Raw genomic sequence first — 25742 nt, 5'->3', positions numbered from 1 at the left:
TATATATCTAAATAGGTGTATTTACATATACGTAAATATATTTATTACAATAATACATTATTGTATTCTGGAGAGTAGTTAGGACCTGACCAGTTTGAAGCCCTGACCTGTGTCAAGCACTGCTGGAAGAAACCAATTCATTTTTAATCTCTTTAAACACTTAAAACAAGCTTTACACACCCAGAATATATTGAGTGCTCCACACCAGTTAGCCAGGTGGACAAGTGGGTAAGTAACACGAGGAAAGTAAATCATCCAGTGCTTAGTCACATCATTCCCCGTCGGTAGATGCAGAGTGTAGTCACTCCAGTGCTTGGACACCCCATATAATGCTTTAACAGTGCGTCCTTTCTCTGACCAGCTTATGTTGTGGTCGGGATTGCAGTTGTACTCCACCCATTCTTTAGTAAAATCACCCAGTTGTGGGGGATCGGCCTCTTCAATGTCTACTATTTTTGCCATTTCTGCACCTTGAACGGCAATAAATTGATCATTGACTTTTCGAACCTCCTTCGCCCAAGGCTGCGAGCATTCTGTATCCAACACAATGATAAGGCGGGAGCAGTAAGTGCTGTTCTTCTCCCGCCACCATTCCAGAAGAGTCTCAAAGCGTAAAGTCTCACCGCCTGCAAATGGATTACAAAATACAGAGATTACTGCACAGGTTGTGGCACTTTAAAAGGGGTTTTCCCACCAACAAAGTAAATTTTAATTGATAGATCTTGTAATAAAAATAAGTTCCAGAACTGGATGTGGGAAAAAAAAGTTCCTGTGCTGAGATAATCTTATAAATGTGCCCCTGCTGTGTACTGTGTAATGGCTGTGTCTGACCATGTACAGAACATGGTCTGATCATACCACATCTCCTGGGAAGGAGGGGAAGCGAAAGAGAGAATACAGACATTACAGCAGGGGATCACTGCTGATTCTTTCTGTGAGGTAAAACATTTCACTGCCTGTTTTTAATCAATGTTTACCTCACAAAAATCAGCAGCTGTGATCCCCTGCTGTCCTGTCTGAATACTCTCTTTTCTTTCCTCCCCAGACCAGGAGATGTGGTATGATTAGACCATGTTCCTGCACAGACACAGCCATTACACAGTACACAGCAGGGGCACATTTATAAGATTATCTCAGCACAGGAACATTTAACACATCCAATTGTGGAACTTATTATTATTATTATTCAAATATCTATTGATTAAAATTTACTTTATCCATGGGAAAACCCCTTTAATGATTTAACTTAAATGGAACAAGTCAGGTCCAGATTCCAATTTATAAGTGAACGCAGAACATGTTAATGGTGATCACTAGGATCCAGGGAGTGTATCTGTCACAGGTAGCAGTCATCAATGAAGGATGAAACAACATTATAATCACACTGTGCCCCGCTTCATTCCAGCACTGAGCATTCATGACCACAGTACAGACGACTGATGGCCCCTAGGCTAGTGAATGTGCTGAGCGGGATGATAATCAACTGAACAGTGGGCTGGAGAAAAACGTGACTGCTCCGCCCTGATGGCCGAACAGGAGTAGGGCGCAGCGCGATCAGAACACTGTTTGTTTTCTCCTTTCACTGATGACTTCTGCCTGTGACATACACATTCTCTGGGTCCTAGCTATCACCTCTAGCCTGCTCGGCTTTCACTTATAGAGAATCTGGACCTGACAGGTTCCCTCTAAAGGCAGCCTTTTGGGCTCATGATAAGAAATCTTCTAAATACTCATTGTGAATATTACATGTAGCACCATCAGGATTCATAGCAGATTCAGGCCAGGTTAATAAGCTTATTATTTTCTATGAGGATTGTTGTTCTGTGTGGAAAATGCTCAATTCCACTAGCACATTGGCTACACTAGCCCAAAATACATGTATTTAAATAAAAAATTGGCCCTGAATATGTCCATACCCCTTATTTAAAAAGCATATTAGGGTACGAAACAGTAACAGTTACATAGTTATAGAGTGTAGGAAGAAGTGTTAGCGAGAACCTACAATAATGTACACAGAAGCACATACTACTGTTACAGGGCAATGTGGTCATAGGATTTTAAAGGGAATCTGTCAGCAGGTTTTTGCTATGCAATTTGAAGACAGCAGGAGATAGAGGCTGAAATACAGAATTCAGGGATGTATCACTTGTCAAAGTGCCTGCTGTTTACTAACTGTGAGGCATTTATCACTAAGAGATTAACATTGCTACACTAATAACTACACTAGTCCAGCAACTCCCCCTCCCCCATGATAAGCAGCTCACTGTCTATTGCCCTTGCACACAGAGCCTGGTGTGGGCGGGGTTAGCTTTCTCAGCTCTGCTTCATTCTAAATCTAAAAGCTTTGATTTGTGAGAACAGCTGCACCCAGTAATCTAAGTGATACATCATCGGATTCAGCTTCTCTTTGCCAACATCATTCTGCTCTCAGATGAGGTAGCAAAAACCTGCTGACAGGTAGAGGGATAAGGGAGGCCATGCATACCAGGATGAGGGAGGCCATGCATGCCAGGATGGGCATCAGGGGGTGCCACGCATGCCAGGATGGGCATCAGGGGGTGCCACGCATGCCAGGATGGGCATCAGGGGGTGCCACGCATGCCAGGATGGGCATCAGGGGGTGCCACGCATGCCAGGATGGGCATCAGGGGGTGCCACGCATGCCAGGATGGGCATCAGGGGGTGCCACGCATGCCAGGATGGGCATCAGGGGGTGCCACGCATGCCAGGATGGGCATCAGGGGGTGCCATGCATACCAAGATAGGGATCAGGGGGTGCCATGCATACCAAGATAGGGATCAGGGGGTGCCATGCATACCAGGATGGGGGATTGGGGTGCCATGCATACCAGGATGGAGATGAGGGGTGCCATGCATACCAGGATGGGGATGGAAAACACGTACAACAGGAAGGAGGGGCCATATATGCCAGGATGGAAAATATTAACATAATTGGGGGACATTACCCCCATACCAGTGTCAGCAGCAGACCCCCTCCCCCTTAACAGTGCATCATGACTACATTTTTTTTGCTTACATTTTTTTTCCTATTTTCCTCCTCTAAAACCTAGGTGCGTCTTATGGTCCGGTGCGTCTTATAGTCCGAAAAATAGAGTAATAAGAAAAAGGGCCATTATGCATATAACCACTCCCTGAACCTGTGACATTTGTTTCCCATTACTGGTTGATAAATCCTGCACAATGAGGATTTTACAGTTCAGCAATGAGCCCACTTTTAAATGGTCATATTTTAGGGAATAAAATGAATTGTATTATTTTATAATTCAGGTCTTGTGTTTGTCAAATGTGTGAAAATTGTCCTGGCGGCGAAACGGTAATGATCATAAAATATGCACTTTTTTTTTCATTTCAGAAGGCTTGAAACCTACCTGCTAAAGCCCACTCTCCAGTGCCATGGGAGTGTCCGCTATAGTATATTATGTAGGTATCATGCCTGGGCCCATCCGCTGTTCTTAACTCCAGAAAAGACTTCAGTTTTGCATGTACGGTGTCAAATGTAAGCCCACTGGTAGAGTAGTCACATCCATAGGTCTCGATCATGTGGGACGCAAAGAACCTCTGTATGGCATTCAGCATTCCAGTTGACCTCATGTTTAGCTCCTGCACATGTTCTGGGGGGAGTAACATGGGCTGTCCATTTGGGCTGATTTAAAGAGAACAAAAGAATAACTTTAATTTACAGAATAAAAAAAAATAAATTATAGAGGTAATCATAAAATATGTGCCAAACATGCCTACAAGGTGGCTCAGTGGATTTGTGGCACAGTGGAAAACATTGGCATGAAGCATATAGGATTTAAATATGTTTGCAAGTGCTACCTCCAGCTCTCGAAAAACAAACGCAACATACCTGCAAAAATTAGTGGGAATTACAACAGCATAACCGACACATGTTCCTCCCAAACAGTTGCCAAGTTCATGAAATAATCCATGTGCCATAGACTCAAGGGGTAGTACAATCAGAAACATGCTCATAAAGATCCCATTGGACGGCTGCAACACAAGCACAAGGGTAAAATGTAAAAAAAAAACAAAAAAAACTCCTAAATCATCAAGAATGCTCCAAACAGCAGCAAGATGCAGACAACAGTGATTAGAATAGACATCTACTAAAAGTCCTAAAGCAATTCTCTGAGTGCTGACAGCCGCGATCACAGAGAATAGCTCTCATGTCAAATATCTCTCTCTGTATGGACAAATTTGGGTTTTGTACTTTTTGTCATACAGGACACACAAAAACTGCAGCTTAAAGGGGTTGTCCAGTAAACATAGTGCATGTTATCAACAGATCTTGGAATAATAACAAGTTCCACAATTGGATGTGTGGGAAAAAAATGTTCCTGTGCTGAGATAATCTTATAAATGTGCCCCTGCTGTGTACTGTATAAAGGCCCCGTCACACTAAGTGAGATCGCTAGCGAGATCGCTGCTGAGTCACAAGTTTTGTGACGCAACAACGACCTCAGTAGCGATCTCGCTACGTTTGACACTTAGCAGTGATCAGGCCCCTGCTGTGAGATCGCTGGTCATGTCGGAATGGTTTGGACATTTCTTTGCTTGTTGAGGCCCCACTGGGTAGCATGCATCGGTGTGTTTGACACCTTACCAACGACCTTGTTGACGACTCAGACACAGAAACACATAGGCGTGCATCGTTATACAGGTCGCTAAGGGTCGCCGCATCGTTGCTGCGTCGTTGGGAAGATCTGACTGTTTGACATCTCACCAGCGACCACATAGTGACGCAGCAACGATCCCTGACAGGTCGTATTGTTGTCGGGATCGCTGTAGTGTCGCTTAGTGTGACGGGGCCTTAATGGCTGTGTCTGACCGTGCAGGAACATGGTCTAATCATACCACAGCTCCTGGGAGGAAGGAAAAGAGTATACAGACATTACAGCATGGGATGATAAATGATTTTTTCTGAGGTAAAACATGTTTAAAAACAGGAGGGGAATGTTTTTACTCAACAGAAAGAATCAGCTGTGATCCCGTGCTGTCCTGTCAGTATACTCTTTTGGGTCCCTCGGCCCAGGAGCTGTGGTATGATCAGACCATGTTCCTGTACGGTCAGACACAGCCATTACACAGTAGACAGCAAGGGCACATTTATAAGATTATCTCAGCACTGGAACATTTAACACATCCAATTGTGGAAATTATTTTTATACCAAAATATGTTGATTAAAATGTACTTTAACTTTTCTTGTGCCAGATGTTTTTAACACTGTGGTCCTAATCCAATCCTTTGACCACTACCAATGGCTGAAATAAGGGGCAGAACTGCTCTTCTTTATGATCCGCTCTCTAAGAGAGTTATATTGGCTGCTCTTCTCGCTCTACGAAGAGAGAAATCAGAGCTGAAGGAGCACAGAGCTCAGGTTAGCACTTCTGCCCCTGTCACTATGAGATTTCTAATGTTTTCTAACATGTGAGGCAATCAGTTCACAAGACGCGGTCCATTGGCCAAGTAAGTATTCAGTGGTTACTGGACAGGAGCCCTGAGATCGAGGCACCCGCGGCTCTTCTTTACAATGTTGTGGCTTGGAGCCACCTCACAATATTGTTGTCACCTGAGGTCGCACCATAATTTTGTTATCAGCCCAGGTCGGCTAATCAAAAAAAGAGGGGATCCCCAGGGATCCTGTCCAGCGGTTATAGATTACTGATGCGGCTGCTGAACTGGATCCTGTGAATCAATTCCCACATTTTAAAAATATACAGCTATATGAAAAAGTTTGGGCACCCCTATTAATCTTAAGCTTAATGTTTTATAAAAATTGGTGTTTTTGCAACAGCTATTTCAGTTTGATATATGTAATAACTGTTGGACACAGTAATGTTTCTGCCTTGAAATGAGGTTTATTGTACTAACAGAAAATGTGCAATCTGCATTCAAACAAAATTTGACAGGTGCATAAGTATGGGCACCCTTATCATTTTCTTGTTTTAAATACTCCTACCTACTTTTACTGACTTACTAAAGCACTTTTTTTGGTTTTGTAACCTCATTGAGCTTTGAACTTCATAGCCAGGTGTATGCAATCATGAGAAAAGCTACTTAAAGTGACCACTTGCAAGTTGTTCTCCTGTTTGAATCTCCTCTGAAGAGTGGCATCATGGGCTCCTCAAAACAACTGTCAAATGATCTGAAAACAAAGATTATTCAACATAGTTGTTCAGGGGAAGGATACAAAAAGCTGTCTCAGAGATTTAACCTGTCAGTTTCCACTGTGAGGAACATAGTAAGGAAATGGAAGAACACAGGGACAGTTCTTGTTAAGGCCAGAAGTGGCAGGCCAAGAAAAACATCAGAAAGGCAGAGAAGAAGAATGGTCAGATCAGTCAAGGACAATCCTCAGACCACCTCCAGAGAGCTGCAGCATCAACTTGCTGCAGATGGTGTCACTGTGCATCGGTCAACTATACAACGCACTTTGCACAAGGAGAAGCTGTATGGGAGAGTGATGCGAAAGAAGCCGTTTCTGCAAGCACGCCACAAACAGAGTCGGCTGAGGTATGCAAAAGCACATTTGGAGAAGCCAATTTCTTTTTGGAAGAAGGTCCTGTGGACTGATGAAACCAAGATTGAGTTGTTTGGTCATACAAAAAGGCGTTATGCATGGCGGCAAAAAAACACAGCATTCCAAGAAAAACACTTGCTACCCACAGTAAAATTTGGTGGAGGTTCCATCATGCTTTGGGGCTGTGTGGCCAATGCCGGCACCGGGAATCTTGTTAAAGTTGAGGGACGCATGGATTCCACTCAGTATCAGCAGATTCTTGACAATAATGTTCAAGAATCAGTGATAAAGTTGAAGTTACACAGGGGATGGATCTTTCAGCAAGACAATGATCCAAAACACCGCTCCAAATCTACTCAGGCATTCATGCAGAGGAACAATTACAATGTTCTGGAATGGCCATCCCAGTCCCCAGACCTGAATATCATTGAACATCTGTGGGATCATTTGAAGAGGGCTGTCCATGCTCGGCGACCATCAAACTTAACTGAACTGGAATTGTTTTGTAAAGAGGAATGGTCAAAAATACCTTCATCCAGGATCCAGGAACTCACTAAAAGCTACAGGAAGCAACTAGAGGCTGTTATTTTTGCAAAAGGAGGATCTACTAAATATTAATGTCACTTTTCTGGTGAGGTGCCCATACTTATGCACCTGTCAAATTTTGTTTGAATGCAGATTGCACATTTTCTGTTAGTACAATAAACCTCATTTCAAGGCAGAAACATTACTGTGTCCAACAGTTATTACATATATCAAACTGAAATAGCTGTTGCAAAAACACCAATTTTTATAAAACATTAAGCTTAAGATTAATAGGGGTGCCCAAACTTTTTCATATAACTGTATGAACACATGGCTGCAATTGAAGAAAAGCAAGTTTCTATCTAGTGTAAGAGTGGAACCGCTTAGTTTAATCCCCACTGACTGATTGATCATGGCATATTCCATATCTCATCAACACAAGCTATTATTAAGCATCTAAAAATGACCATTTACCAGCTAGAAGTACCACTGGATGCTGCAACATCTGGTTTGTTTAGGTCCAAGGATTAAATAAATTGCTACAGAGAATCCTACACAAACACCTAGACATCTACTGCATACATATTACATAAAAAGGAAATTTATATGGGAATGATGAACTCACCTGCCAAGAAACAGCACCTAAAATCGCAGTTGCCAGGAGGCTGAAGAACACCAAACGTTCGGAAATAAGGCAAAAGTGTCGCATGCCCTTGGATGCCATAACTCTGTCTAGGCTGTTACCTGATCTGTGTGTGTAATATACTTTATGGCAATCATTTAGCTTCGTGTGAAAACCCCAAAGAGTAATTAAAAATATAATATGACAAATTAGCCAGAAAATACCAAAGATGGAGAAACCTGGAATCACAAAATACCAAAGATTTAAGTCACTTAGCTTAAAGGCAGCGAGCACAAAAAATACCACTTCAATTAATCCAACAGAAATGACCGAAAACCTTCTGCAGATTCTGCCCCGGTAGAGATATGGCTTCCATCGTTCCGTGACTGAAAGACCACTGAAATAGACATCAAGTAGTGGCTCGCTAATGATGCAACCGAAAAAGCAGGACAAGGCATAGGGATTGATAGGAATCTCCAACGATGGGAAAAACAAAAGGGGGGCTAGGACTGCAAAAGTCAGCAGATTTGGGAGAGCCAGAAAGGATTTCATTCGCAGGTCAATAATTATCAATGCAAAGGCAGTGACCAGCAAGATGATGCTGATGGACTTTTGAACCAACATGATGGTACTGGCTATTGAAAAACCAACTAACTCCAAAAATTCAGCCGAAGTCAGCAGGGTAGGACGATGGCGGACATATCCACAGAGTCTCTCCACTAGCGCACACATCGTTCTTATGCTGATGGAAGAAACAAGCAGGTACTTCGTAGCTTCTTCTTTGTTGTCATACATGAACTTCGAATTGTCAATAAAACAAAGAAGACCAAGCAGAAATCCAAACCAAAGATTAGAAAGGCTGAGACTGGCAGCTTCCATGGAAAAATAGTAATAGAGGATACTTGCAATCCCAAGGATGAACAGTCCCAGTATAAAGATGACCAATATTAATGCATCTGCTGTCTGTTCCCACCGGACATACAGGCCCATACATATGGCCACAAGCAGGCTGATCCTGGCTAAGTAGCCCAGATATCGGACTGAAGAATGCATGTTGACCTCTCTGTTTGCCTCTTCCAGCCGGGTCATTGCTGCATGCAAACAGTGACTAACACAGTAACGGAGTGACCTACACATGTAAACAGCCGGCGAGTGTCTTCATAGAGAACATCCAATTTCCAGATTGTTGGATTTGATTCTGTGTATCATTTCTCCAGCCAGCCTATAACAAAAAGCAACAGCTGAGAATTAGCTCTAGCCTAAATAAACCCGGAAATGCTACAACCCTGACAAAATGGCACATAGTGGTGACGCTATCAGTCTATAACGGGCGCCCACGTTAGGATACCTCTTTCTGTTCAAAAAGGAGCAAACGATGAAATATTAAATATTATTAAATGTACTGTCATCAATTTAAAGAGAACCTGTCACATCCAGAAACACTATTCACCCTCAGATAGAGGGTTAATCTGCAGGCAAACAGAGCTTAAAGGGGTATTCCCATTTTCAACATCCTATTCCACTATGCAGTAGCTGTAATAATAATAATATTAGCAATTACATCCAATTAGAAATGTAGTGTAGTTTTTCTGATTCCCTATGTCACTTACCCCATGTGCAGGGCATTGCAGTAGCTTAGGTATCCATGGTTACAACCACTCATATTGTGACAGCTAGTTGTTAGTGGTTATAACCATGGTTTCCTAAGCTACTGCAATGCCCTGCACCTGGGGTAAGTGTCAGAACTATACTACATTTCTAAATGTGGGTATTTGCTAATATTATTATTATACATACTTCATATTGGGATAGGATCTTGAAGATGGGAATACCCCTTTAAATCCTGTGTAGTCAGCTAACTACAGGGGGGGAATTAAGTTTTACTCTCCCTGCAGCCACTCCCTTCCAGTCAAAAGGGCAGTGAAAGGAGCTGCTACAGTCATTGCTCACTACACAGTGAACGAGCAGTAACCACTCCCTGCACTATGATTGATAGCCTGCTCTGTACACAGAGGCTGCACAGCAGGCTGTCAATCAGTGTGCAGTGGTGTGATAACAACGCGCTCACTGTGCAGTGAATGGTGACTGTTACTCCACAGCCCTGATGACTGGAAACAAGCAGCTGAAGCGAGAATGTAACTTTACATTCTACCTGTGGCTGCTGCTCCAATAAGTCATCTACAGAGGATTTAAGCACCATTTACCTGTAGGTTAGCCCTATTATCCTTAGATCTCACATCCAGGCAGAGCAGTGATCTTTGGACTACACTACAGTTTAATTACAGTAGTCACAGAGACATGCCCACCATCTCTTATTGGTTCAAGCAGCTGACTCCTCCCTTCCCGTCGCTTTGCCTCTTCTGATTGGCTGTTGTGTATTACAAAAACATCAGGAGATTAGTTAACAGAGAGTTGATTGTAGGTCCGGTGCAGAATCTGCACCAAGCTACAGAATAATATATGTGTATAGGGTCTTCAAAACCCCACTTTTCAGTCCCAGGATTGGAGAACATGGTGTTGATTTTTTTTTACATCATGCTCATTACAACACAAATTACTCCCAATGAGAATCAACCCCAAAGATGATGTACATTTTTATTCTTTTATCATTGGGCGGGAAGAGGTTAATTTTATGAGACAAAAAAGAAATGGAAAAGTGTACTGAAAAGTGTTTTCTATAAAAACTAAAAAAAAAATCCTTGGTGAATATAAGTGTCCATGCCTGTATTTTTGGCCTCATACACACTAGAGATCTGAAATATGGCAATGTACAGACAATGTCTTGTGTCTACATATCACATTATTGTAGTGCCTGTCCAAGATGAGTTTTTGGTAACAATGGCCACAGAGCAGGGGGTGCAAATGAGAACCTTTCCATATCCACTATCCCTCCAGTGGTCTCGCTGGTCCTTGTGAACCCTCCAGAGATGGCATTCCTGCCCCACGCTTGTGACTGAGGACCACTGACAAGTGGTAGGATCATCACTGCAGTACCGTTCTCAAAGACCGGTGAGACTTCTGGAGCAGCAGGAGATTTACCAGGTGAGCAGAAGGATTTCCGGGACAACCCCATAACATTTTTCACCAGCCGTAATTCTCTCATAGACTCTCCTATTGCCCTGCCACAATTATATACTAAACAGGTGCATAAAAACGGATTAATGTAAACACGGCCCACAATATATTAACTGCAGCTTTTCGTCAGTTCATTTTATGATCAATAGGGGTCTGACATCTGGGGCCCCCAGCAGTCCTGACATCGGAGCACACACCTGGTAGTCGCGTGTTCAGTAAGGTGGCCAGGCAGCTTTGTAACACTATTTATCTGCAGGTAAAAAACTTTTTTGCATATGGCAGGTTTTTCCTTAAAGGGAATGTCAGCAGGATCAACCCTCCTAGGCTGCCTATATGGACATGGAGCAAGAAAAACGTGGATTTCACTGGAATAAGACATCAGATTGCAAATAACAAGGTATTAAATTACTTCTCTTCCTATAACCTGCATGCCTATACAGGTGGCTTGGGGGGGGGGTTGATCCTACTGTCAAGTGCCCTTTAAAAGGGTTTTCTGGGCTGAAATAAAGCCTACCTGATTACACACTGTTGAATTGTTACAGTGTGGAAATACGCATACTATCAGTCACGTGACCTGATGTGTGTGATCTGAACGCTTGTGGTCACCTGCACAGTCGTCTCTTATTCTACTGAGAAGCCAGACTAGTCTTATCAGCATGTGGCTTCACAAGTATGCAAGTCACATACATACACTAATGTGAAAGCCCACCAGCGGGAATAAAGTGGAAGCGCAACAGTTTGCACATTGCAGGCAGTCACGATTCAGAAGTCTGCAATCACAGAGATCACTTCAGCCCAAAACACCCCTTTAAAGGTCAAACACGGTAATGCCCCTATGTACAGGGCTTGGCTGGTACGGTGCTACAATGCAACAGCCATGATAATGCAGGTGTGGGACAGGGATGTGTATACAGTGCAGTGAGGGCGCAAGACCCAAGCACTGGACAGGAGCCATGTCAGCCTGTGACCCCCCCCCCCACTGGACAGGAGCAACGTCAGCCTGTGCCCCCCCCCCCGCTGGACAGGAGCCAGGTCAGTCTGCGCCCCCGCCCAGCTGGACAGGAGCCACGTCAACCTGTGCCCCCCCCCGCTGGACAGGAGCAAAGTCAGCCTGTGGCCCCCCCCCCGCTGGACAGGAGCAACGTCAGCCTGTGCCCCCCCCCCACTGGAAAGAAACCAGCCAGGTCAGCCTGCGCCCCCCCCGTTGGACAGGAGCCACGTCAGCCTGTGTCCCCGCCCGTTGGACAGGAGCCACGTCAGCCTGTGCCCCCCCTCCCTCTGCTGGACAGGAGCCAGGTCAGCCTATCCCCCCCCCTCCCTCTGCTGGACAGGAGCCAGGTCAGCCTATCCCCCCCCTCCCTCTGCTGGACAGGAGCCAGGTCAGCCTATCCCCCCCCTCCCTCTGCTGGACAGGAGCCAGGTCAGCCTATCCCCCCCTCTCCCTCTGCTGGACAGGATCCAGGTCAGCCTATCCCCCCCTCTCCCTCTGCTGGACAGGAGCCAGGTCAGCCTATCCCCCCCCGTCTCCCTCTGCTGGACAGGAGCCAGGTCAGCCTATCCCCCCCCTCTCCCTCTGCTGGACAGGAGCCAGGTCAGCCTATCCCCCCCCTCTCCTGGACAGGAGCCAGGTCAGCCTATCCCCCCCCTCTCCTGGACAGGAGCCAGGTCAGCCTATCCCCCCCCCCTCTCCTGGACAGGAGCGAGGTCAGCCTATCCCCCCCCCCTCTCCTGGACAGGAGCCAGGTCAGCCTATCCCCACCCCCACTTTTCCTGGACAGGAGCCAGGTCAGCCAGTCCCCGAGCCAGGTCAGCCTGTCCCCCCCCCTCTCCTGAACAGGAGCCAGGTCAGCCTGTCCCCCCCCTCTCCTGGACAGGAGCCAGGTCAGCCTGTCCCCCCCCCTCTCCCTCTGCTGGACAGGAGCCAGGTCAGCCTGTGCCCCCCCCGCTGGTCAGGAGCAACATCAGCCTGTGCCCCCCCTCCCTCTGCTGGACAGGAGCCAGGTCAGCCTATCCCCCCCCTCCCTCTGCTGGACAGGAGCCAGGTCAGCCTATCCCCCCCTCCCTCTGCTGGACAGGAGCCAGGTCAGCCTATCATCCCCTCCCTCTGCTGGACAGGAGCCAGGTCAGCCTATCATCCCCACCCTCTGCTGGACAGGAGCCAGGTCAGCCTATCATCCCCACCCTCTGCTGGACAGGAGCCAGGTCAGCCTATCCCCCCCCTCTCCCTCTGCTAGACAGGAGCCAGGTCAGCCTATCCCCCCCTCTCCCTCTGCTGGACAGGAGCCAGGTTAGCCTATCCCCCCCCTCTCCCTCTGCTGGACAGGAGCCACGTCAGCCTATCCCCCCCTCTCCCTCTGCTGGACAGGAGCCAGGTCAGCCTATCCCCCCCTCTCCCTCTGCTGGACAGGAGCCAGGTCAGCCTATCCCCCCCTCTCCCTCTGCTGGACAGGAGCCAGGTCAGCCTATCCCCCCCCTCTCCCTCTGCTGGACAGGAGCCAGGTTAGCCTATCCCCCCCTCTCCCTCTGCTGGACAGGAGCCAGGTTAGCCTATCCCCCCCCTCTCCCTCTGCTGGACAGGAGCCAGGTTAGCCTATCCCCCCCCCTCTCCCTCTGCTGGACAGGAGCCAGGTCAGCCTATCCCCCCCCTCTCCCTCTGCTGGACAGGAGCCAGGTTAGCCTATCCCCCCCCCTCTCCCTCTGCTGGACAGGAGCCAGGTCAGCCTATCCCCCCCCTCTCCCTCTGCTGGACAGGAGCCAGGTTAGCCTATCCCCCCCCCTCTCCCTCTGCTGGACAGGAGCCAGGTCAGCCTATCCCCCCCCCTCTCCCTCTGCTGGACAGGAGCCAGGTTAGCCTATCCCCCCCCTCTCCCTCTGCTGGACAGGAGCCAGGTTAGCCTATCCCCCCCCCTCTCCTGGACAGGAGCCAGGTTAGCCTATCCCCCCCCCTCTCCCTCTGCTGGACAGGAGCCAGGTCAGCCTATCCCCCCCCCCTCTGCTGGACAGGAGCCAGGTCAGCCTATCCACCCCCCCTCTCCCTCTGCTGGACAGGAGCCAGGTCAGCCTATCCCCCCCCTCTCCCTCTGCTGGACAGGAGCCAGGTCAGCCTATCCACCCCCCCTCTCCCTCTGCTGGACAGGAGCCAGGTCAGCCTATCCACCCCCCCTCTCCCTCTGCTGGACAGGAGCCAGGTCAGCCTATCCCCCCCCTCTCCCTCTGCTGGACAGGAGCCAGGTCAGCCTATCCACCCCCCCTCTCCCTCTGCTGGACAGGAGCCAGGTCAGCCTATCCCCCCCCTCTCCCTCTGCTGGACAGGAGCCAGGTCAGCCTATCCCCCCCCCCTCTCCCTCTGCTGGACAGGAGCCAGGTCAGCCTATTCCCCCCCCCTCTCCCTCTGCTGGACAGGAGCCAGGTCAGCCTATCCCCCCCCCTCTGCTGGACAGGAGCCAGGTCAGCCTATCCCCCCCTCTCCCTCTGCTGGACAGGAGCCAGGTCAGCCTATCCCCCCCCTCTGCTGGACAGGAGCCAGGTCAGCCTATCCCGCCCTCTCTCCCTCTGCTGGACAGGAGCCAGGTCAGCCTATCCCGCCCTCTCTCCCTCTGCTGGACAGGAGCCAGGTCAGCCTATCCCGCCCTCTCTCCCTCTGCTGGACAGGAGCCAGGTCAGCCTATCCCGCCCTCTCTCCCTCTGCTGGACAGGAGCCAGGTCAGCCTATCCCGCCCTCTCTCCCTCTGCTGGACAGGAGTCAGGTCAGACTATCCCGCCCTCTCTTCCTCTGCTGGACAGGAGTCAGGTCAGCCTATCCCCCCCCCTCTCTCCCTCTGCTGGACAGGAGCCAGGTCAGCCTATCCCCCCCCTCTCTCCCTCTGCTGGACAGGAGCCAGGTCAGCCTATCCCCCCCCTCTCTCCCTCTGCTGGACAGGAGCCAGGTCAGCCTTTCCCCACCCCCCCCCTTCTCCTGGACAGGAGCCAGGTCAGCCAGTCCCCGAGCCAGGTCAGCCTGTCCACCCCCTCTCCTGAACAGGAGCCAGGTCAGCCTGTCCCCCCACCCTCTCCCTCTGCTGGACAGGAGCAAGGTCAGCCTGTGCCCCCCCCCGCTGGTCAGGAGCAACATCAGTCTGTGCCCCCCCTCCCTCTGCTGGACAGGAGCCAGGTCAGCCTATCCCCCCCCCCTCCCTCTGCTGGACAGGAGCCAGGTCAGCCTATCCCCCCCCCTCCCTCTGCTGGACAGGAGCCAGGTCAACCTATCCCCCCCCCCTCCCTCTGCTGGACAGCAGCCAGGTCAGCCTATCCCCCCCCCCTCCCTCTGCTGGACAGGAGCCAGGTCAGCCTATCCCCCCCCCTCCCTCTGCTGGACAGGAGCCAGGTCAGCCTATCCCCCCCCCTCCCTCTGCTGGACAGGAGCCAGGTCAGCCTATCCCCCCCCTCCCTCTGCTGGACAGGAGCCAGGTCAGCCTATCCCCCCCCTCTCTCTGCTGGACAGGAGCCAGGTCAACATATCCCCCCCCCTCTCTCTGCTGGACAGGAGCCAGGTCAGCCTATCCCCCCCTCTGCTGGACAGGAGCCAGGTCTATCCTATCCCGCCCTCTCTCCCTCTGCTGGACAGGAGCCAGGTCAGCCTATCCCGCCCTCTCTCCCTCTGCTGGACAGGAGCCAGGTCAGCCTATCCCGCCCTCTCTCCCTCTGCTGGACAGGAGCCAGGTCAGCCTATCCTGCCCTCTCTCCCTCTGCTGGACAGGAGTCAGGTCAGACTATCCCGCCCTCTCTTCCTCTGCTGGACAGGAGTCAGGTCAGCCTATCCCCCCCCCTCTCTCCCTCTGCTGGACAGGAGCCAGGTCAGCCTATCCCCCCCCCCTCTCTCCCTCTGCTGGACAGGAGCCAGGTCAGCCTATCCCCCCCCTCTCTCCCTCTGCTGGACAGGAGCCAGGTCAGCCTTTCCCCACCCCCCCCTTCTCCTGGACAGGAGCCAGGTCAGCCAGTCCCCGAGCCAGGTCAGCCTGTCCCCCCCCTCTCCTGAACAGGAGCCAGGTCAGCCTGTCCCCCCACCCTCTCCCTCTGCTGGACAGGAGCAAGGTCAGCCTGTGCCCCCCCCCGCTGGTCAGGAGCAACATCAGCCTGTGCCCCCCCTCCCTCTGCTGGACAGGAGCCAGGTCAGCCTATCCCCCCCCCCTCCCTCTGCTGGACAGGAGCCAGGTCAGCCTATCCCCCCCCTCCCTCTGCTGGACAGGAGCCAGGTCAGCCTATCCCCCCCCCTACCTCTGCTGGACAGGAGCCAGGTCAGCCTATCCCCCCCCTACCTCTGCTGGACAGGATCCAGGTCAGCCTATCCCCTCCTCTCCCTCTGCTGGACAGGGTCCAGGTCAGCCTATCCCCTCCTCTCCCTCTGCTGGACAGGGTCCAGGTCAGCCTATCCCCTCCTCTCCCTCTGCTGGACAGGGTCCAGGTCAGCCTATCCCCTCCTCTCCCTCTGCTGGACAGGGTCCAGGTCAGCCTATCCCCTCCTCTCCCTCTGCTGGACAGGGTCCAGGTCAGCCTATCCCCTCCTCTCCCTCTGCTGGACAGGGTCCAGGTCAGCCTATCCCCTCCTCTCCCTCTGCTGGACAGGGTCCAGGTCAGCCTATCCCCTCCTCTCCCTCTGCTGGACAGGGTCCAGGTCAGCCTATCCCCTCCTCTCCCTCTGCTGGACAGGGTCCAGGTCAGCCTATCCCCTCCTCTCCCTCTGCTGGACAGGGTCCAGGTCAGCCTATCCCCTCCTCTCCCTCTGCTGGACAGGGTCCAGGTCAGCCTATCCCCTCCTCTCCCTCTGCTGGACAGGGTCCAGGTCAGCCTATCCCCTCCTCTCCCTCTGCTGGACAGGGTCCAGGTCAGCCTATCCCCTCCTCTCCCTCTGCTGGACAGGGTCCAGGTCAGCCTATCCCCTCCTCTCCCTCTGCTGGACAGGGTCCAGGTCAGCCTATCCCCTCCTCTCCCTCTGCTGGACAGGGTCCAGGTCAGCCTATCCCCTCCTCTCCCTCTGCTGGACAGGGTCCAGGTCAGCCTATCCCCTCCTCTCCCTCTGCTGGACAGGGTCCAGGTCAGCCTATCCCCTCCTCTCCCTCTGCTGGACAGGGTCCAGGTCAGCCTATCCCCTCCTCTCCCTCTGCTGGACAGGGTCCAGGTCAGCCTATCCCCTCCTCTCCCTCTGCTGGACAGGGTCCAGGTCAGCCTATCCCCTCCTCTCCCTCTGCTGGACAGGGTCCAGGTCAGCCTATCCCCTCCTCTCCCTCTGCTGGACAGGGTCCAGGTCAGCCTATCCCCTCCTCTCCCTCTGCTGGACAGGGTCCAGGTCAGCCTATCCCCTCCTCTCCCTCTGCTGGACAGGGTCCAGGTCAGCCTATCCCCTCCTCTCCCTCTGCTGGACAGGGTCCAGGTCAGCCTATCCCCTCCTCTCCCTCTGCTGGACAGGGTCCAGGTCAGCCTATCCCCTCCTCTCCCTCTGCTGGACAGGGTCCAGGTCAGCCTATCCCCTCCTCTCCCTCTGCTGGACAGGGTCCAGGTCAGCCTATCCCCTCCTCTCCCTCTGCTGGACAGGGTCCAGGTCAGCCTATCCCCTCCTCTCCCTCTGCTGGACAGGGTCCAGGTCAGCCTATCCCCTCCTCTCCCTCTGCTGGACAGGGTCCAGGTCAGCCTATCCCCTCCTCTCCCTCTGCTGGACAGGGTCCAGGTCAGCCTATCCCCTCCTCTCCCTCTGCTGGACAGGGTCCAGGTCAGCCTATCCCCTCCTCTCCCTCTGCTGGACAGGGTCCAGGTCAGCCTATCCCCTCCTCTCCCTCTGCTGGACAGGGTCCAGGTCAGCCTATCCCCTCCTCTCCCTCTGCTGGACAGGGTCCAGGTCAGCCTATCCCCTCCTCTCCCTCTGCTGGACAGGGTCCAGGTCAGCCTATCCCCTCCTCTCCCTCTGCTGGACAGGGTCCAGGTCAGCCTATCCCCTCCTCTCCCTCTGCTGGACAGGGTCCAGGTCAGCCTATCCCCTCCTCTCCCTCTGCTGGACAGGGTCCAGGTCAGCCTATCCCCTCCTCTCCCTCTGCTGGACAGGGTCCAGGTCAGCCTATCCCCTCCTCTCCCTCTGCTGGACAGGGTCCAGGTCAGCCTATCCCCTCCTCTCCCTCTGCTGGACAGGGTCCAGGTCAGCCTATCCCCTCCTCTCCCTCTGCTGGACAGGGTCCAGGTCAGCCTATCCCCTCCTCTCCCTCTGCTGGACAGGGTCCAGGTCAGCCTATCCCCTCCTCTCCCTCTGCTGGACAGGGTCCAGGTCAGCCTATCCCCTCCTCTCCCTCTGCTGGACAGGGTCCAGGTCAGCCTATCCCCTCCTCTCCCTCTGCTGGACAGGGTCCAGGTCAGCCTATCCCCTCCTCTCCCTCTGCTGGACAGGGTCCAGGTCAGCCTATCCCCTCCTCTCCCTCTGCTGGACAGGGTCCAGGTCAGCCTATCCCCTCCTCTCCCTCTGCTGGACAGGGTCCAGGTCAGCCTATCCCCTCCTCTCCCTCTGCTGGACAGGGTCCAGGTCAGCCTATCCCCTCCTCTCCCTCTGCTGGACAGGGTCCAGGTCAGCCTATCCCCTCCTCTCCCTCTGCTGGACAGGGTCCAGGTCAGCCTATCCCCTCCTCTCCCTCTGCTGGACAGGGTCCAGGTCAGCCTATCCCCTCCTCTCCCTCTGCTGGACAGGGTCCAGGTCAGCCTATCCCCTCCTCTCCCTCTGCTGGACAGGGTCCAGGTCAGCCTATCCCCTCCTCTCCCTCTGCTGGACAGGGTCCAGGTCAGCCTATCCCCTCCTCTCCCTCTGCTGGACAGGGTCCAGGTCAGCCTATCCCCTCCTCTCCCTCTGCTGGACAGGGTCCAGGTCAGCCTATCCCCTCCTCTCCCTCTGCTGGACAGGGTCCAGGTCAGCCTATCCCCTCCTCTCCCTCTGCTGGACAGGGTCCAGGTCAGCCTATCCCCTCCTCTCCCTCTGCTGGACAGGGTCCAGGTCAGCCTATCCCCTCCTCTCCCTCTGCTGGACAGGGTCCAGGTCAGCCTATCCCCTCCTCTCCCTCTGCTGGACAGGGTCCAGGTCAGCCTATCCCCTCCTCTCCCTCTGCTGGACAGGGTCCAGGTCAGCCTATCCCCTCCTCTCCCTCTGCTGGACAGGGTCCAGGTCAGCCTATCCCCTCCTCTCCCTCTGCTGGACAGGGTCCAGGTCAGCCTATCCCCTCCTCTCCCTCTGCTGGACAGGGTCCAGGTCAGCCTATCCCCTCCTCTCCCTCTGCTGGACAGGGTCCAGGTCAGCCTATCCCCTCCTCTCCCTCTGCTGGACAGGGTCCAGGTCAGCCTATCCCCTCCTCTCCCTCTGCTGGACAGGGTCCAGGTCAGCCTATCCCCTCCTCTCCCTCTGCTGGACAGGGTCCAGGTCAGCCTATCCCCTCCTCTCCCTCTGCTGGACAGGGTCCAGGTCAGCCTATCCCCTCCTCTCCCTCTGCTGGACAGGGTCCAGGTCAGCCTATCCCCTCCTCTCCCTCTGCTGGACAGGGTCCAGGTCAGCCTATCCCCTCCTCTCCCTCTGCTGGACAGGGTCCAGGTCAGCCTATCCCCTCCTCTCCCTCTGCTGGACAGGGTCCAGGTCAGCCTATCCCCTCCTCTCCCTCTGCTGGACAGGGTCCAGGTCAGCCTATCCCCTCCTCTCCCTCTGCTGGACAGGGTCCAGGTCAGCCTATCCCCTCCTCTCCCTCTGCTGGACAGGGTCCAGGTCAGCCTATCCCCTCCTCTCCCTCTGCTGGACAGGGTCCAGGTCAGCCTATCCCCTCCTCTCCCTCTGCTGGACAGGGTCCAGGTCAGCCTATCCCCTCCTCTCCCTCTGCTGGACAGGGTCCAGGTCAGCCTATCCCCTCCTCTCCCCTCTGCTGGACAGGGTCCAGGTCAGCCTATCCCCTCCTCTCCCTCTGCTGGACAGGTCCAGGTCAGCCTATCCCCTCCTCTCCCTCTGCTGGACAGGGTCCAGGTCAGCCTATCCCCTCCTCTCCCTCTGCTGGACAGGGTCCAGGTCAGCCTATCCCCTCCTCTCCCTCTGCTGGACAGGGTCCAGGTCAGCCTATCCCCTCCTCTCCCTCTGCTGGACAGGGTCCAGGTCAGCCTATCCCCTCTCTCCCTCTGCTGGACAGGGTCCAGGTCAGCCTATCCCCTCCTCTCCCTCTGCTGGACAGGGTCCAGGTCAGCCTATCCCCTCCTCTCCCTCTGCTGGACAGGGTCCAGGTCAGCCTATCCCCTCCTCTCCCTCTGCTGGACAGGGTCCAGGTCAGCCTATCCCCTCCTCTCCCTCTGCTGGACAGGGTCCAGGTCAGCCTATCCCCTCCTCTCCCTCTGCTGGACAGGGTCCAGGTCAGCCTATCCCCTCCTCTCCCTCTGCTGACAGGGTCCAGGTCAGCCTATCCCCTCCTCTCCTCTGCTGGACAGGGTCCAGGTCAGCCTATCCCCTCCTCTCCCTCTGCTGGACAGGGTCCAGGTCAGCCTATCCCCTCCTCTCCCTCTGCTGGACAGGGTCCAGGTCAGCCTATCCCCTCCTCTCCCTCTGCTGGACAGGGTCCAGGTCAGCCTATCCCCTCCTCTCCCTCTGCTGGACAAGGGTCCAGGTCAGCCTATCCCCTCCTCTCCCTCTGCTGGACAGGGTCCAGGTCAGCCTATCCCCTCCTCTCCCTCTGCTGGACAGGGTCCAGGTCAGCCTATCCCCTCCTCTCCCTCTGCTGGACAGGGTCCAGGTCAGCCTATCCCCTCCTCTACCTCTGCTGGACAGGGTCCAGGTCAGCCTATCCCCTCCTCTCCCTCTGCTGGACAGGGTCCAGGTCAGCCTATCCCCTCCTCTCCCTCTGCTGGACAGGGTCCAGGTCAGCCTATCCCCTCCTCTCCCTCTGCTGGACAGGGTCCAGGTCAGCCTATCCCCTCCTCTCCCTCTGCTGGACAGGGTCCAGGTTCAGCCTATCCCCTCCTCTCCCTCTGCTGGACAGGGTCCAGGTCAGCCTATCCCCTCCTCTCCCTCTGCTGGACAGGGTCCAGGTCAGCCTATCCCCTCCTCTCCCTCTGCTGGACAGGGTCCAGGTCAGCCTATCCCCTCCTCTCCCTCTGCTGGACAGGGTCCAGGTCAGCCTATCCCCTCCTCTCCCTCTGCTGGACAGGGTCCAGGTCAGCCTATCCCCTCCTCTCCCCTCTGCTGGACAGGGTCCAGGTCAGCCTATCCCCTCCTCTCCCTCTGCTGGACAGGGTCCAGGTCAGCCTATCCCCTCCTCTCCCTCTGCTGGACAGGGTCCAGGTCAGCCTATCCCCTCCTCTCCCTCTGCTGGACAGGGTCAGGTCAGCCTATCCCCTCCTCTCCCTCTGCTGGACAGGGTCCAGGTCAGCCTATCCCCTCCTCTCCCTCTGCTGGACAGGGTCCAGGTCAGCCCTATCCCCTCCTCTCCCTCTGCTGGACAGGGTCCAGGTCAGCCTATCCCCTCCTCTCCCTCTTGCTGACAGGGTCCAGGTCAGCCTATCCCCTCCTCTCCCTCTGCTGGACAGGGTCCAGGTCAGCCTATCCCCTCCTCTCCCTCTGCTGGACAGGGTCCAGGTCAGCCTATCCCCTCCTCTCCCTCTGCTGGACAGGGTCCAGGTCAGCCTATTCCCCTCCCTCTCCCTCTGCTGGACAGGTCCAGGTCAGCCTATCCCTCCTCTCCCTCTGCTGGACAGGGTCCAGGTCAGCCTATCCCCTCCTCTCCCTCTGCTGGACAGGGTCCAGGTCAGCCTATCCCCTCCTCTCCCTCTGCTGGACAGGGTCCAGGTCAGCCTATCCCCTCCTCTCCCTCTGCTGGACAGGGTCCAGGTCAGCCTATCCCCTCCTCTCCCTCTGCCGGGACAGGGTCCAGGTCAGCCTATCCCCTCCTCTCCCTCTGCTGGACAGGGTCCAGGTCAGCCTATCCCCTCCTCTCCCTCTGCTGGACAGGGTCCAGGTCAGCCTATCCCTCCCTCTCCCTCTGCTGGACAGGGTCCAGGTCAGCCTATCCCCTCCTCTCCCTCTGCTGGACAGGGTCCAGGTCAGCCTATCCCCTCCTCTCCCTCTGCTGGACAGGGTCCAGGTCAGCCTATCCCTCCTCTCCCTCTGCTGGACAGGGTCCAGGTCAGCCTATCCCCTCCTCTCCCTCTGCTGGACAGGGTCCCAGGTCAGCCTATCCCCTCCTCTCCCTCTGCTGGACAGGATCCAGGTCAGCCTATCCCCTCCTCTCCCTCTGCTGGACAGGATCCAGGTCAGCCTATCCCCTCCTCTCCCTCTGCTGGACAGGATCCAGGTCAGCCTATCTCCCCCTCTCCCTCTGCTGGACAGGAGCCAGGTCAGCCTATCTCCCCCTCTCCCTCTGCTGGACAGGAGCCAGGTCAGCCTATCCCCCCCCTCTCCCTCTGCTGGACAGGAGCCAGGTCAGCCTATCCCCCCCTCTCCTGGACAGGAGCCAGGTCAGCCTATCCCCCCCCTCTCCTGGACAGGAGCCAGGTCAGCTATACCCCCCCTCTCCTGGACAGGAGCCAGGTCAGCCTATCCCCCCCTCTCCCTCTGCTGGACAGGAGCGAGGTCAGCCTATCCCCCCCCCTCTCCTGGACAGGAGCCAGGTCAGCCTATCCCCCCCCTCTCCCTCTGCTGGACAGGAGCGAGGTCAGCCTATCCCCCCCCCCCTCTCCTGGACAGGAGCCAGGTCAGCCTATCCCCACCCCCACTTTCCTGGACAGGAGCCAGGTCAGCCAGTCCCCGAGCCAGGTCAGCCTGTCCCCCCCCCTCTCCTGAACAGGAGCCAGGTCAGCCTGTCCCCCCCCCTCTCCTGGACAGGAGCCAGGTCAGCCTGTCCCCCCCCTCTCCCTCTGCTGGACAGGAGCCAGGTCAGCCTGTGCCCCCCCCCGCTGGTCAGGAGCAACATCAGCCTGTGCCCCCCCTCCCTCTGCTGGACAGAAGCCCAGGTCAGCCTATCCCCCCCCTTCCTCTGCTGGACAGGAGCCAGGTCAGCCTATCATCCCCTCCCTCTGCTGGACAGGAGCCAGGTCAGCCTATCATCCCCTCCCTCTGCTGGACAGGAGCCAGGTCAGCCTATCCCCCCCTCTCCTGGACAGGAGCCAGGTCAGCCTGTCCCCCCCCCTCTCCCTCTGCTGGACAGGAGCCAGGTCAGCCTGTGCCCCCCCCGCCTGGTCAGGAGCAACATCAGCCTGTGCCCCCCCTCCCTCTGCTGGACAGGAGCCAGGTCAGCCTATCCCCCCCCTCTCTCTGCTGGACAGGAGCCAGGTCAGCCTATCCCCCTCCTCCCTCTGCTGGACAGGAGCCAGGTCAGCCTATCATCCCCTCCCTCTGCTGGACAGGAGCCAGGTCAGCCTATCCCCCCCCTCCCTCTGCTGGACAGGAGCCAGGTCAGCCTATCCCCCCCCTCCCTCTGCTGGACAGGAGCCAGGTCAGCCTATCCCCCCCTCCTCTGCTGGACAGGAGCCAGGTCAGCCTATCCCCCCCCTCCCTCTGCTGGACAGGAGCCAGGTCAGCCTATCCCCCCCCTCCCTCTGCTGGACAGGAGCCAGGTCAGCCTATCCCCCCCCTCCCTCTGCTGGACAGGAGCCAGGTCAGCCCAACCCCCCCCCCTCCCTCTGCTGGACAGGAGCCAGGTCAGCCCACCCCCCCTCCCTCTGCTGGACAGGAGCCAGGTCAGCCTACCCCCCCCTCCCTCTGCTGGACAGGAGCCAGGTCAGCCTATCCCCCCCCCTCCCTCTGCTGGACAGGAGCCAGGTCAGCCTATCCCCCCCCCTCCCTCTGCTGGACAGGAGCCAGGTCAGCCTATCCCCCCCCCTCCCTCTGCTGGACAGGAGCCAGGTCAGCCTATCCCCCCCCTCCCTCTGCTGGACAGGAGCCAGGTCAGCCTATCCCCCCCCCTCCCTCTGCTGGACAGGAGCCAGGTCAGCCTATCCCCCCCCTCCCTCTGCTGGACAGGAGCCAGGTCAGCCTATCCCCCCCCTCCCTCTGCTGGACAGGAGCCAGGTCAGCCTATCCCCCCCCCTCCCTCTGCTGGACAGGAGCCAGGTCAGCCTATCCCCCCCCCTCCCTCTGCTGGACAGGAGCCAGGTCAGCCTATCCCCCCCCCTCCCTCTGCTGGACAGGAGCCAGGTCAGCCTATCCCCCCCCCTCCCTCTGCTGGACAGGAGCCAGGTCAGCCTATCCCCCCCCTCCCTCTGCTGGACAGGAGCCAGGTCAGCCTATCCCCCCCCCTCCCTCTGCTGGACAGGAGCCAGGTCAGCCTATCCCCCCCCCTCCCTCTGCTGGACAGGAGCCAGGTCAGCCTATCCCCCCCCTCCCTCTGCTGGACAGGAGCCAGGTCAGCCTATCCCCCCCCCTCCCTCTGCTGGACAGGAGCCAGGTCAGCCTATCCCCCCCCCTCCCTCTGCTGGACAGGAGCCAGGTCAGCCTATCCCCCCCCCTCCCTCTGCTGGACAGGAGCCAGGTCAGCCTATCCCCCCCCCTCCCTCTGCTGGACAGGAGCCAGGTCAGCCTATCCCCCCCCCTCCCTCTGCTGGACAGGAGCCAGGTCAGCCTATCCCCCCCCCTCCCTCTGCTGGACAGGAGCCAGGTCAGCCTATCCCCCCCCTCCCTCTGCTGGACAGGAGCCAGGTCAGCCTATCCCCCCCCTCCCTCTGCTGGACAGGAGCCAGGTCAGCCTATCCCCCCCCCTCCCTCTGCTGGACAGGAGCCAGGTCAGCCTATCCCCCCCCTCCCTCTGCTGGACAGGAGCCAGGTCAGCCTATCCCCCCCCTCCCTCTGCTGGACAGGAGCCAGGTCAGCCTATCCCCCCCCTCCCTCTGCTGGACAGGAGCCAGGTCAGCCTATCCCCCCCCTCCCTCTGCTGGACAGGAGCCAGGTCAGCCTATCCCCCCCCTCCCTCTGCTGGACAGGAGCCAGGTCAGCCTATCCCCCCCCTCCCTCTGCTGGACAGGAGCCAGGTCAGCCTATCATCCCCTCCCTCTGCTGGACAGGAGCCAGGTCAGCCTATCCCCTCCTCTCCCTCTCCTGGACAGGAGCCAGGTCAGCCTATCCCCCCCCCCTCTCCCTCTGCTGGACAGGAGCCAGGTCAGCCTATCCCCCCCCCCCCCCTCCCTCTGCTGGACAGGAGCCAGGTCAGCCTATCCCCCCCCCCCCCCTCCCCTCCCTCTGCTGGACAGGAGCCAGGTCAGCCTGTACCCCCACCAGTCCCCGCTCTGCTGGACAGGAGCCAGGTCAGCCTGTACCCCACCACTGCAGATCCTCCCCCTCATGTATTATATCAGGGGCATTGTGGGAAGCTCCCGAGTTCTCCGTGTGCGATGTAACTACAGGTCCCAGCAACACCGACCGTCAGTGACATGACAGCTAACAGGCCGCAGTCTATACATTCCCGGCACTCCGCCGTGTACCGGGCAGCTGCCTGACTCACCGCCGCCACACGGAGCTCGGCTGCAGTTACTGCGTTCTCGGTAAATCCATTAAAGTTTCCTTGTTCCCGCAGACGCCGCCATGTTGAAGCCGTGTCACTAAGGAGGGGAAGCAGGAAGGGACAAACATCCTCCAGCAGCGCAGAGCTTCGCGACCTCTACTGGTAAATGTCAGGGTTGTGCTGCGGTGTCCTGGGCGACAGAGACACCCGAGATGTGCGCTGTACAACTGTAATCCCGGGAGATGTGTAATCCGGGGAGATGTGTAATCCCGAGAGATGTGCGCTGTACAACTGTAATCCCGGGAGATGTGTAATCCGGGGAGATGTGTAATCCCGAGAGATGTGCGCTGTACAACTGTAATCCGGGGAGATGTGTAATCCGGGGGAGATGTGCGCTGTACAACTGTAATCCGGGGAGATGTGTAATCCGGGGGAGATGTGCGCTGTACAACTGTAATCCGGGGAGATGTGCGCTGTACAACTGTAATCCGGGGAGATGTGCGCTGTACAACT

General features: G+C 55.2%; 1 protein-coding gene across 1 annotated transcript; it reads right to left on the bottom strand.

Moving 5' to 3' along the window:
• TMEM168 (transmembrane protein 168) lies at nt 1-25384 on the bottom strand. The gene is made up of 5 exons (XM_073651954.1): nt 25230-25384; nt 7696-8914; nt 3872-4014; nt 3390-3664; nt 1-626 (listed from the first exon to the last, which is right to left on the bottom strand). The coding sequence occupies exons 2-5, from the start codon at nt 8827-8829 to the stop codon at nt 79-81; spliced, it is 2100 nt and encodes a 699-aa protein (XP_073508055.1). The 5' UTR covers nt 8830-8914; nt 25230-25384; the 3' UTR covers nt 1-78.
• Between the last annotated feature and the right edge of the window lie 358 nt (nt 25385-25742).

Source organism: Phyllobates terribilis, unplaced genomic scaffold, assembly GCF_046119375.1.
Source record: "Phyllobates terribilis strain yellow unplaced genomic scaffold, ASM4611937v1 Scaffold_11__3_contigs__length_659146591, whole genome shotgun sequence".
In the NCBI taxonomy this organism is placed as follows: domain Eukaryota; kingdom Metazoa; phylum Chordata; class Amphibia; order Anura; family Dendrobatidae; genus Phyllobates; species Phyllobates terribilis.
The sequence above is the reverse complement of the archived record's forward strand: the minus strand, read 5'-3'. Positions and strand labels throughout refer to the sequence as shown.

Bases quoted from the DNA above. Each gene is read 5' to 3' on its own strand.
- TMEM168 (XM_073651954.1), bottom strand. From the start codon at position 8,829: ATGTGTAGGTCACTCCGTTACTGTGTTAGTCACTGTTTGCATGCAGCA. The intron at 4,015-7,695 runs GTGAGTTCATCA...CTTGTGTTGCAG, and splicing joins TAGGTGCTGTTTCTTGGCAG to CCGTCCAATGGGATCTTTAT. The intron at 627-3,389 runs GTAGGTTTCAAG...ATCCATTTGCAG, and splicing joins TGGAGAGTGGGCTTTAGCAG to GCGGTGAGACTTTACGCTTT.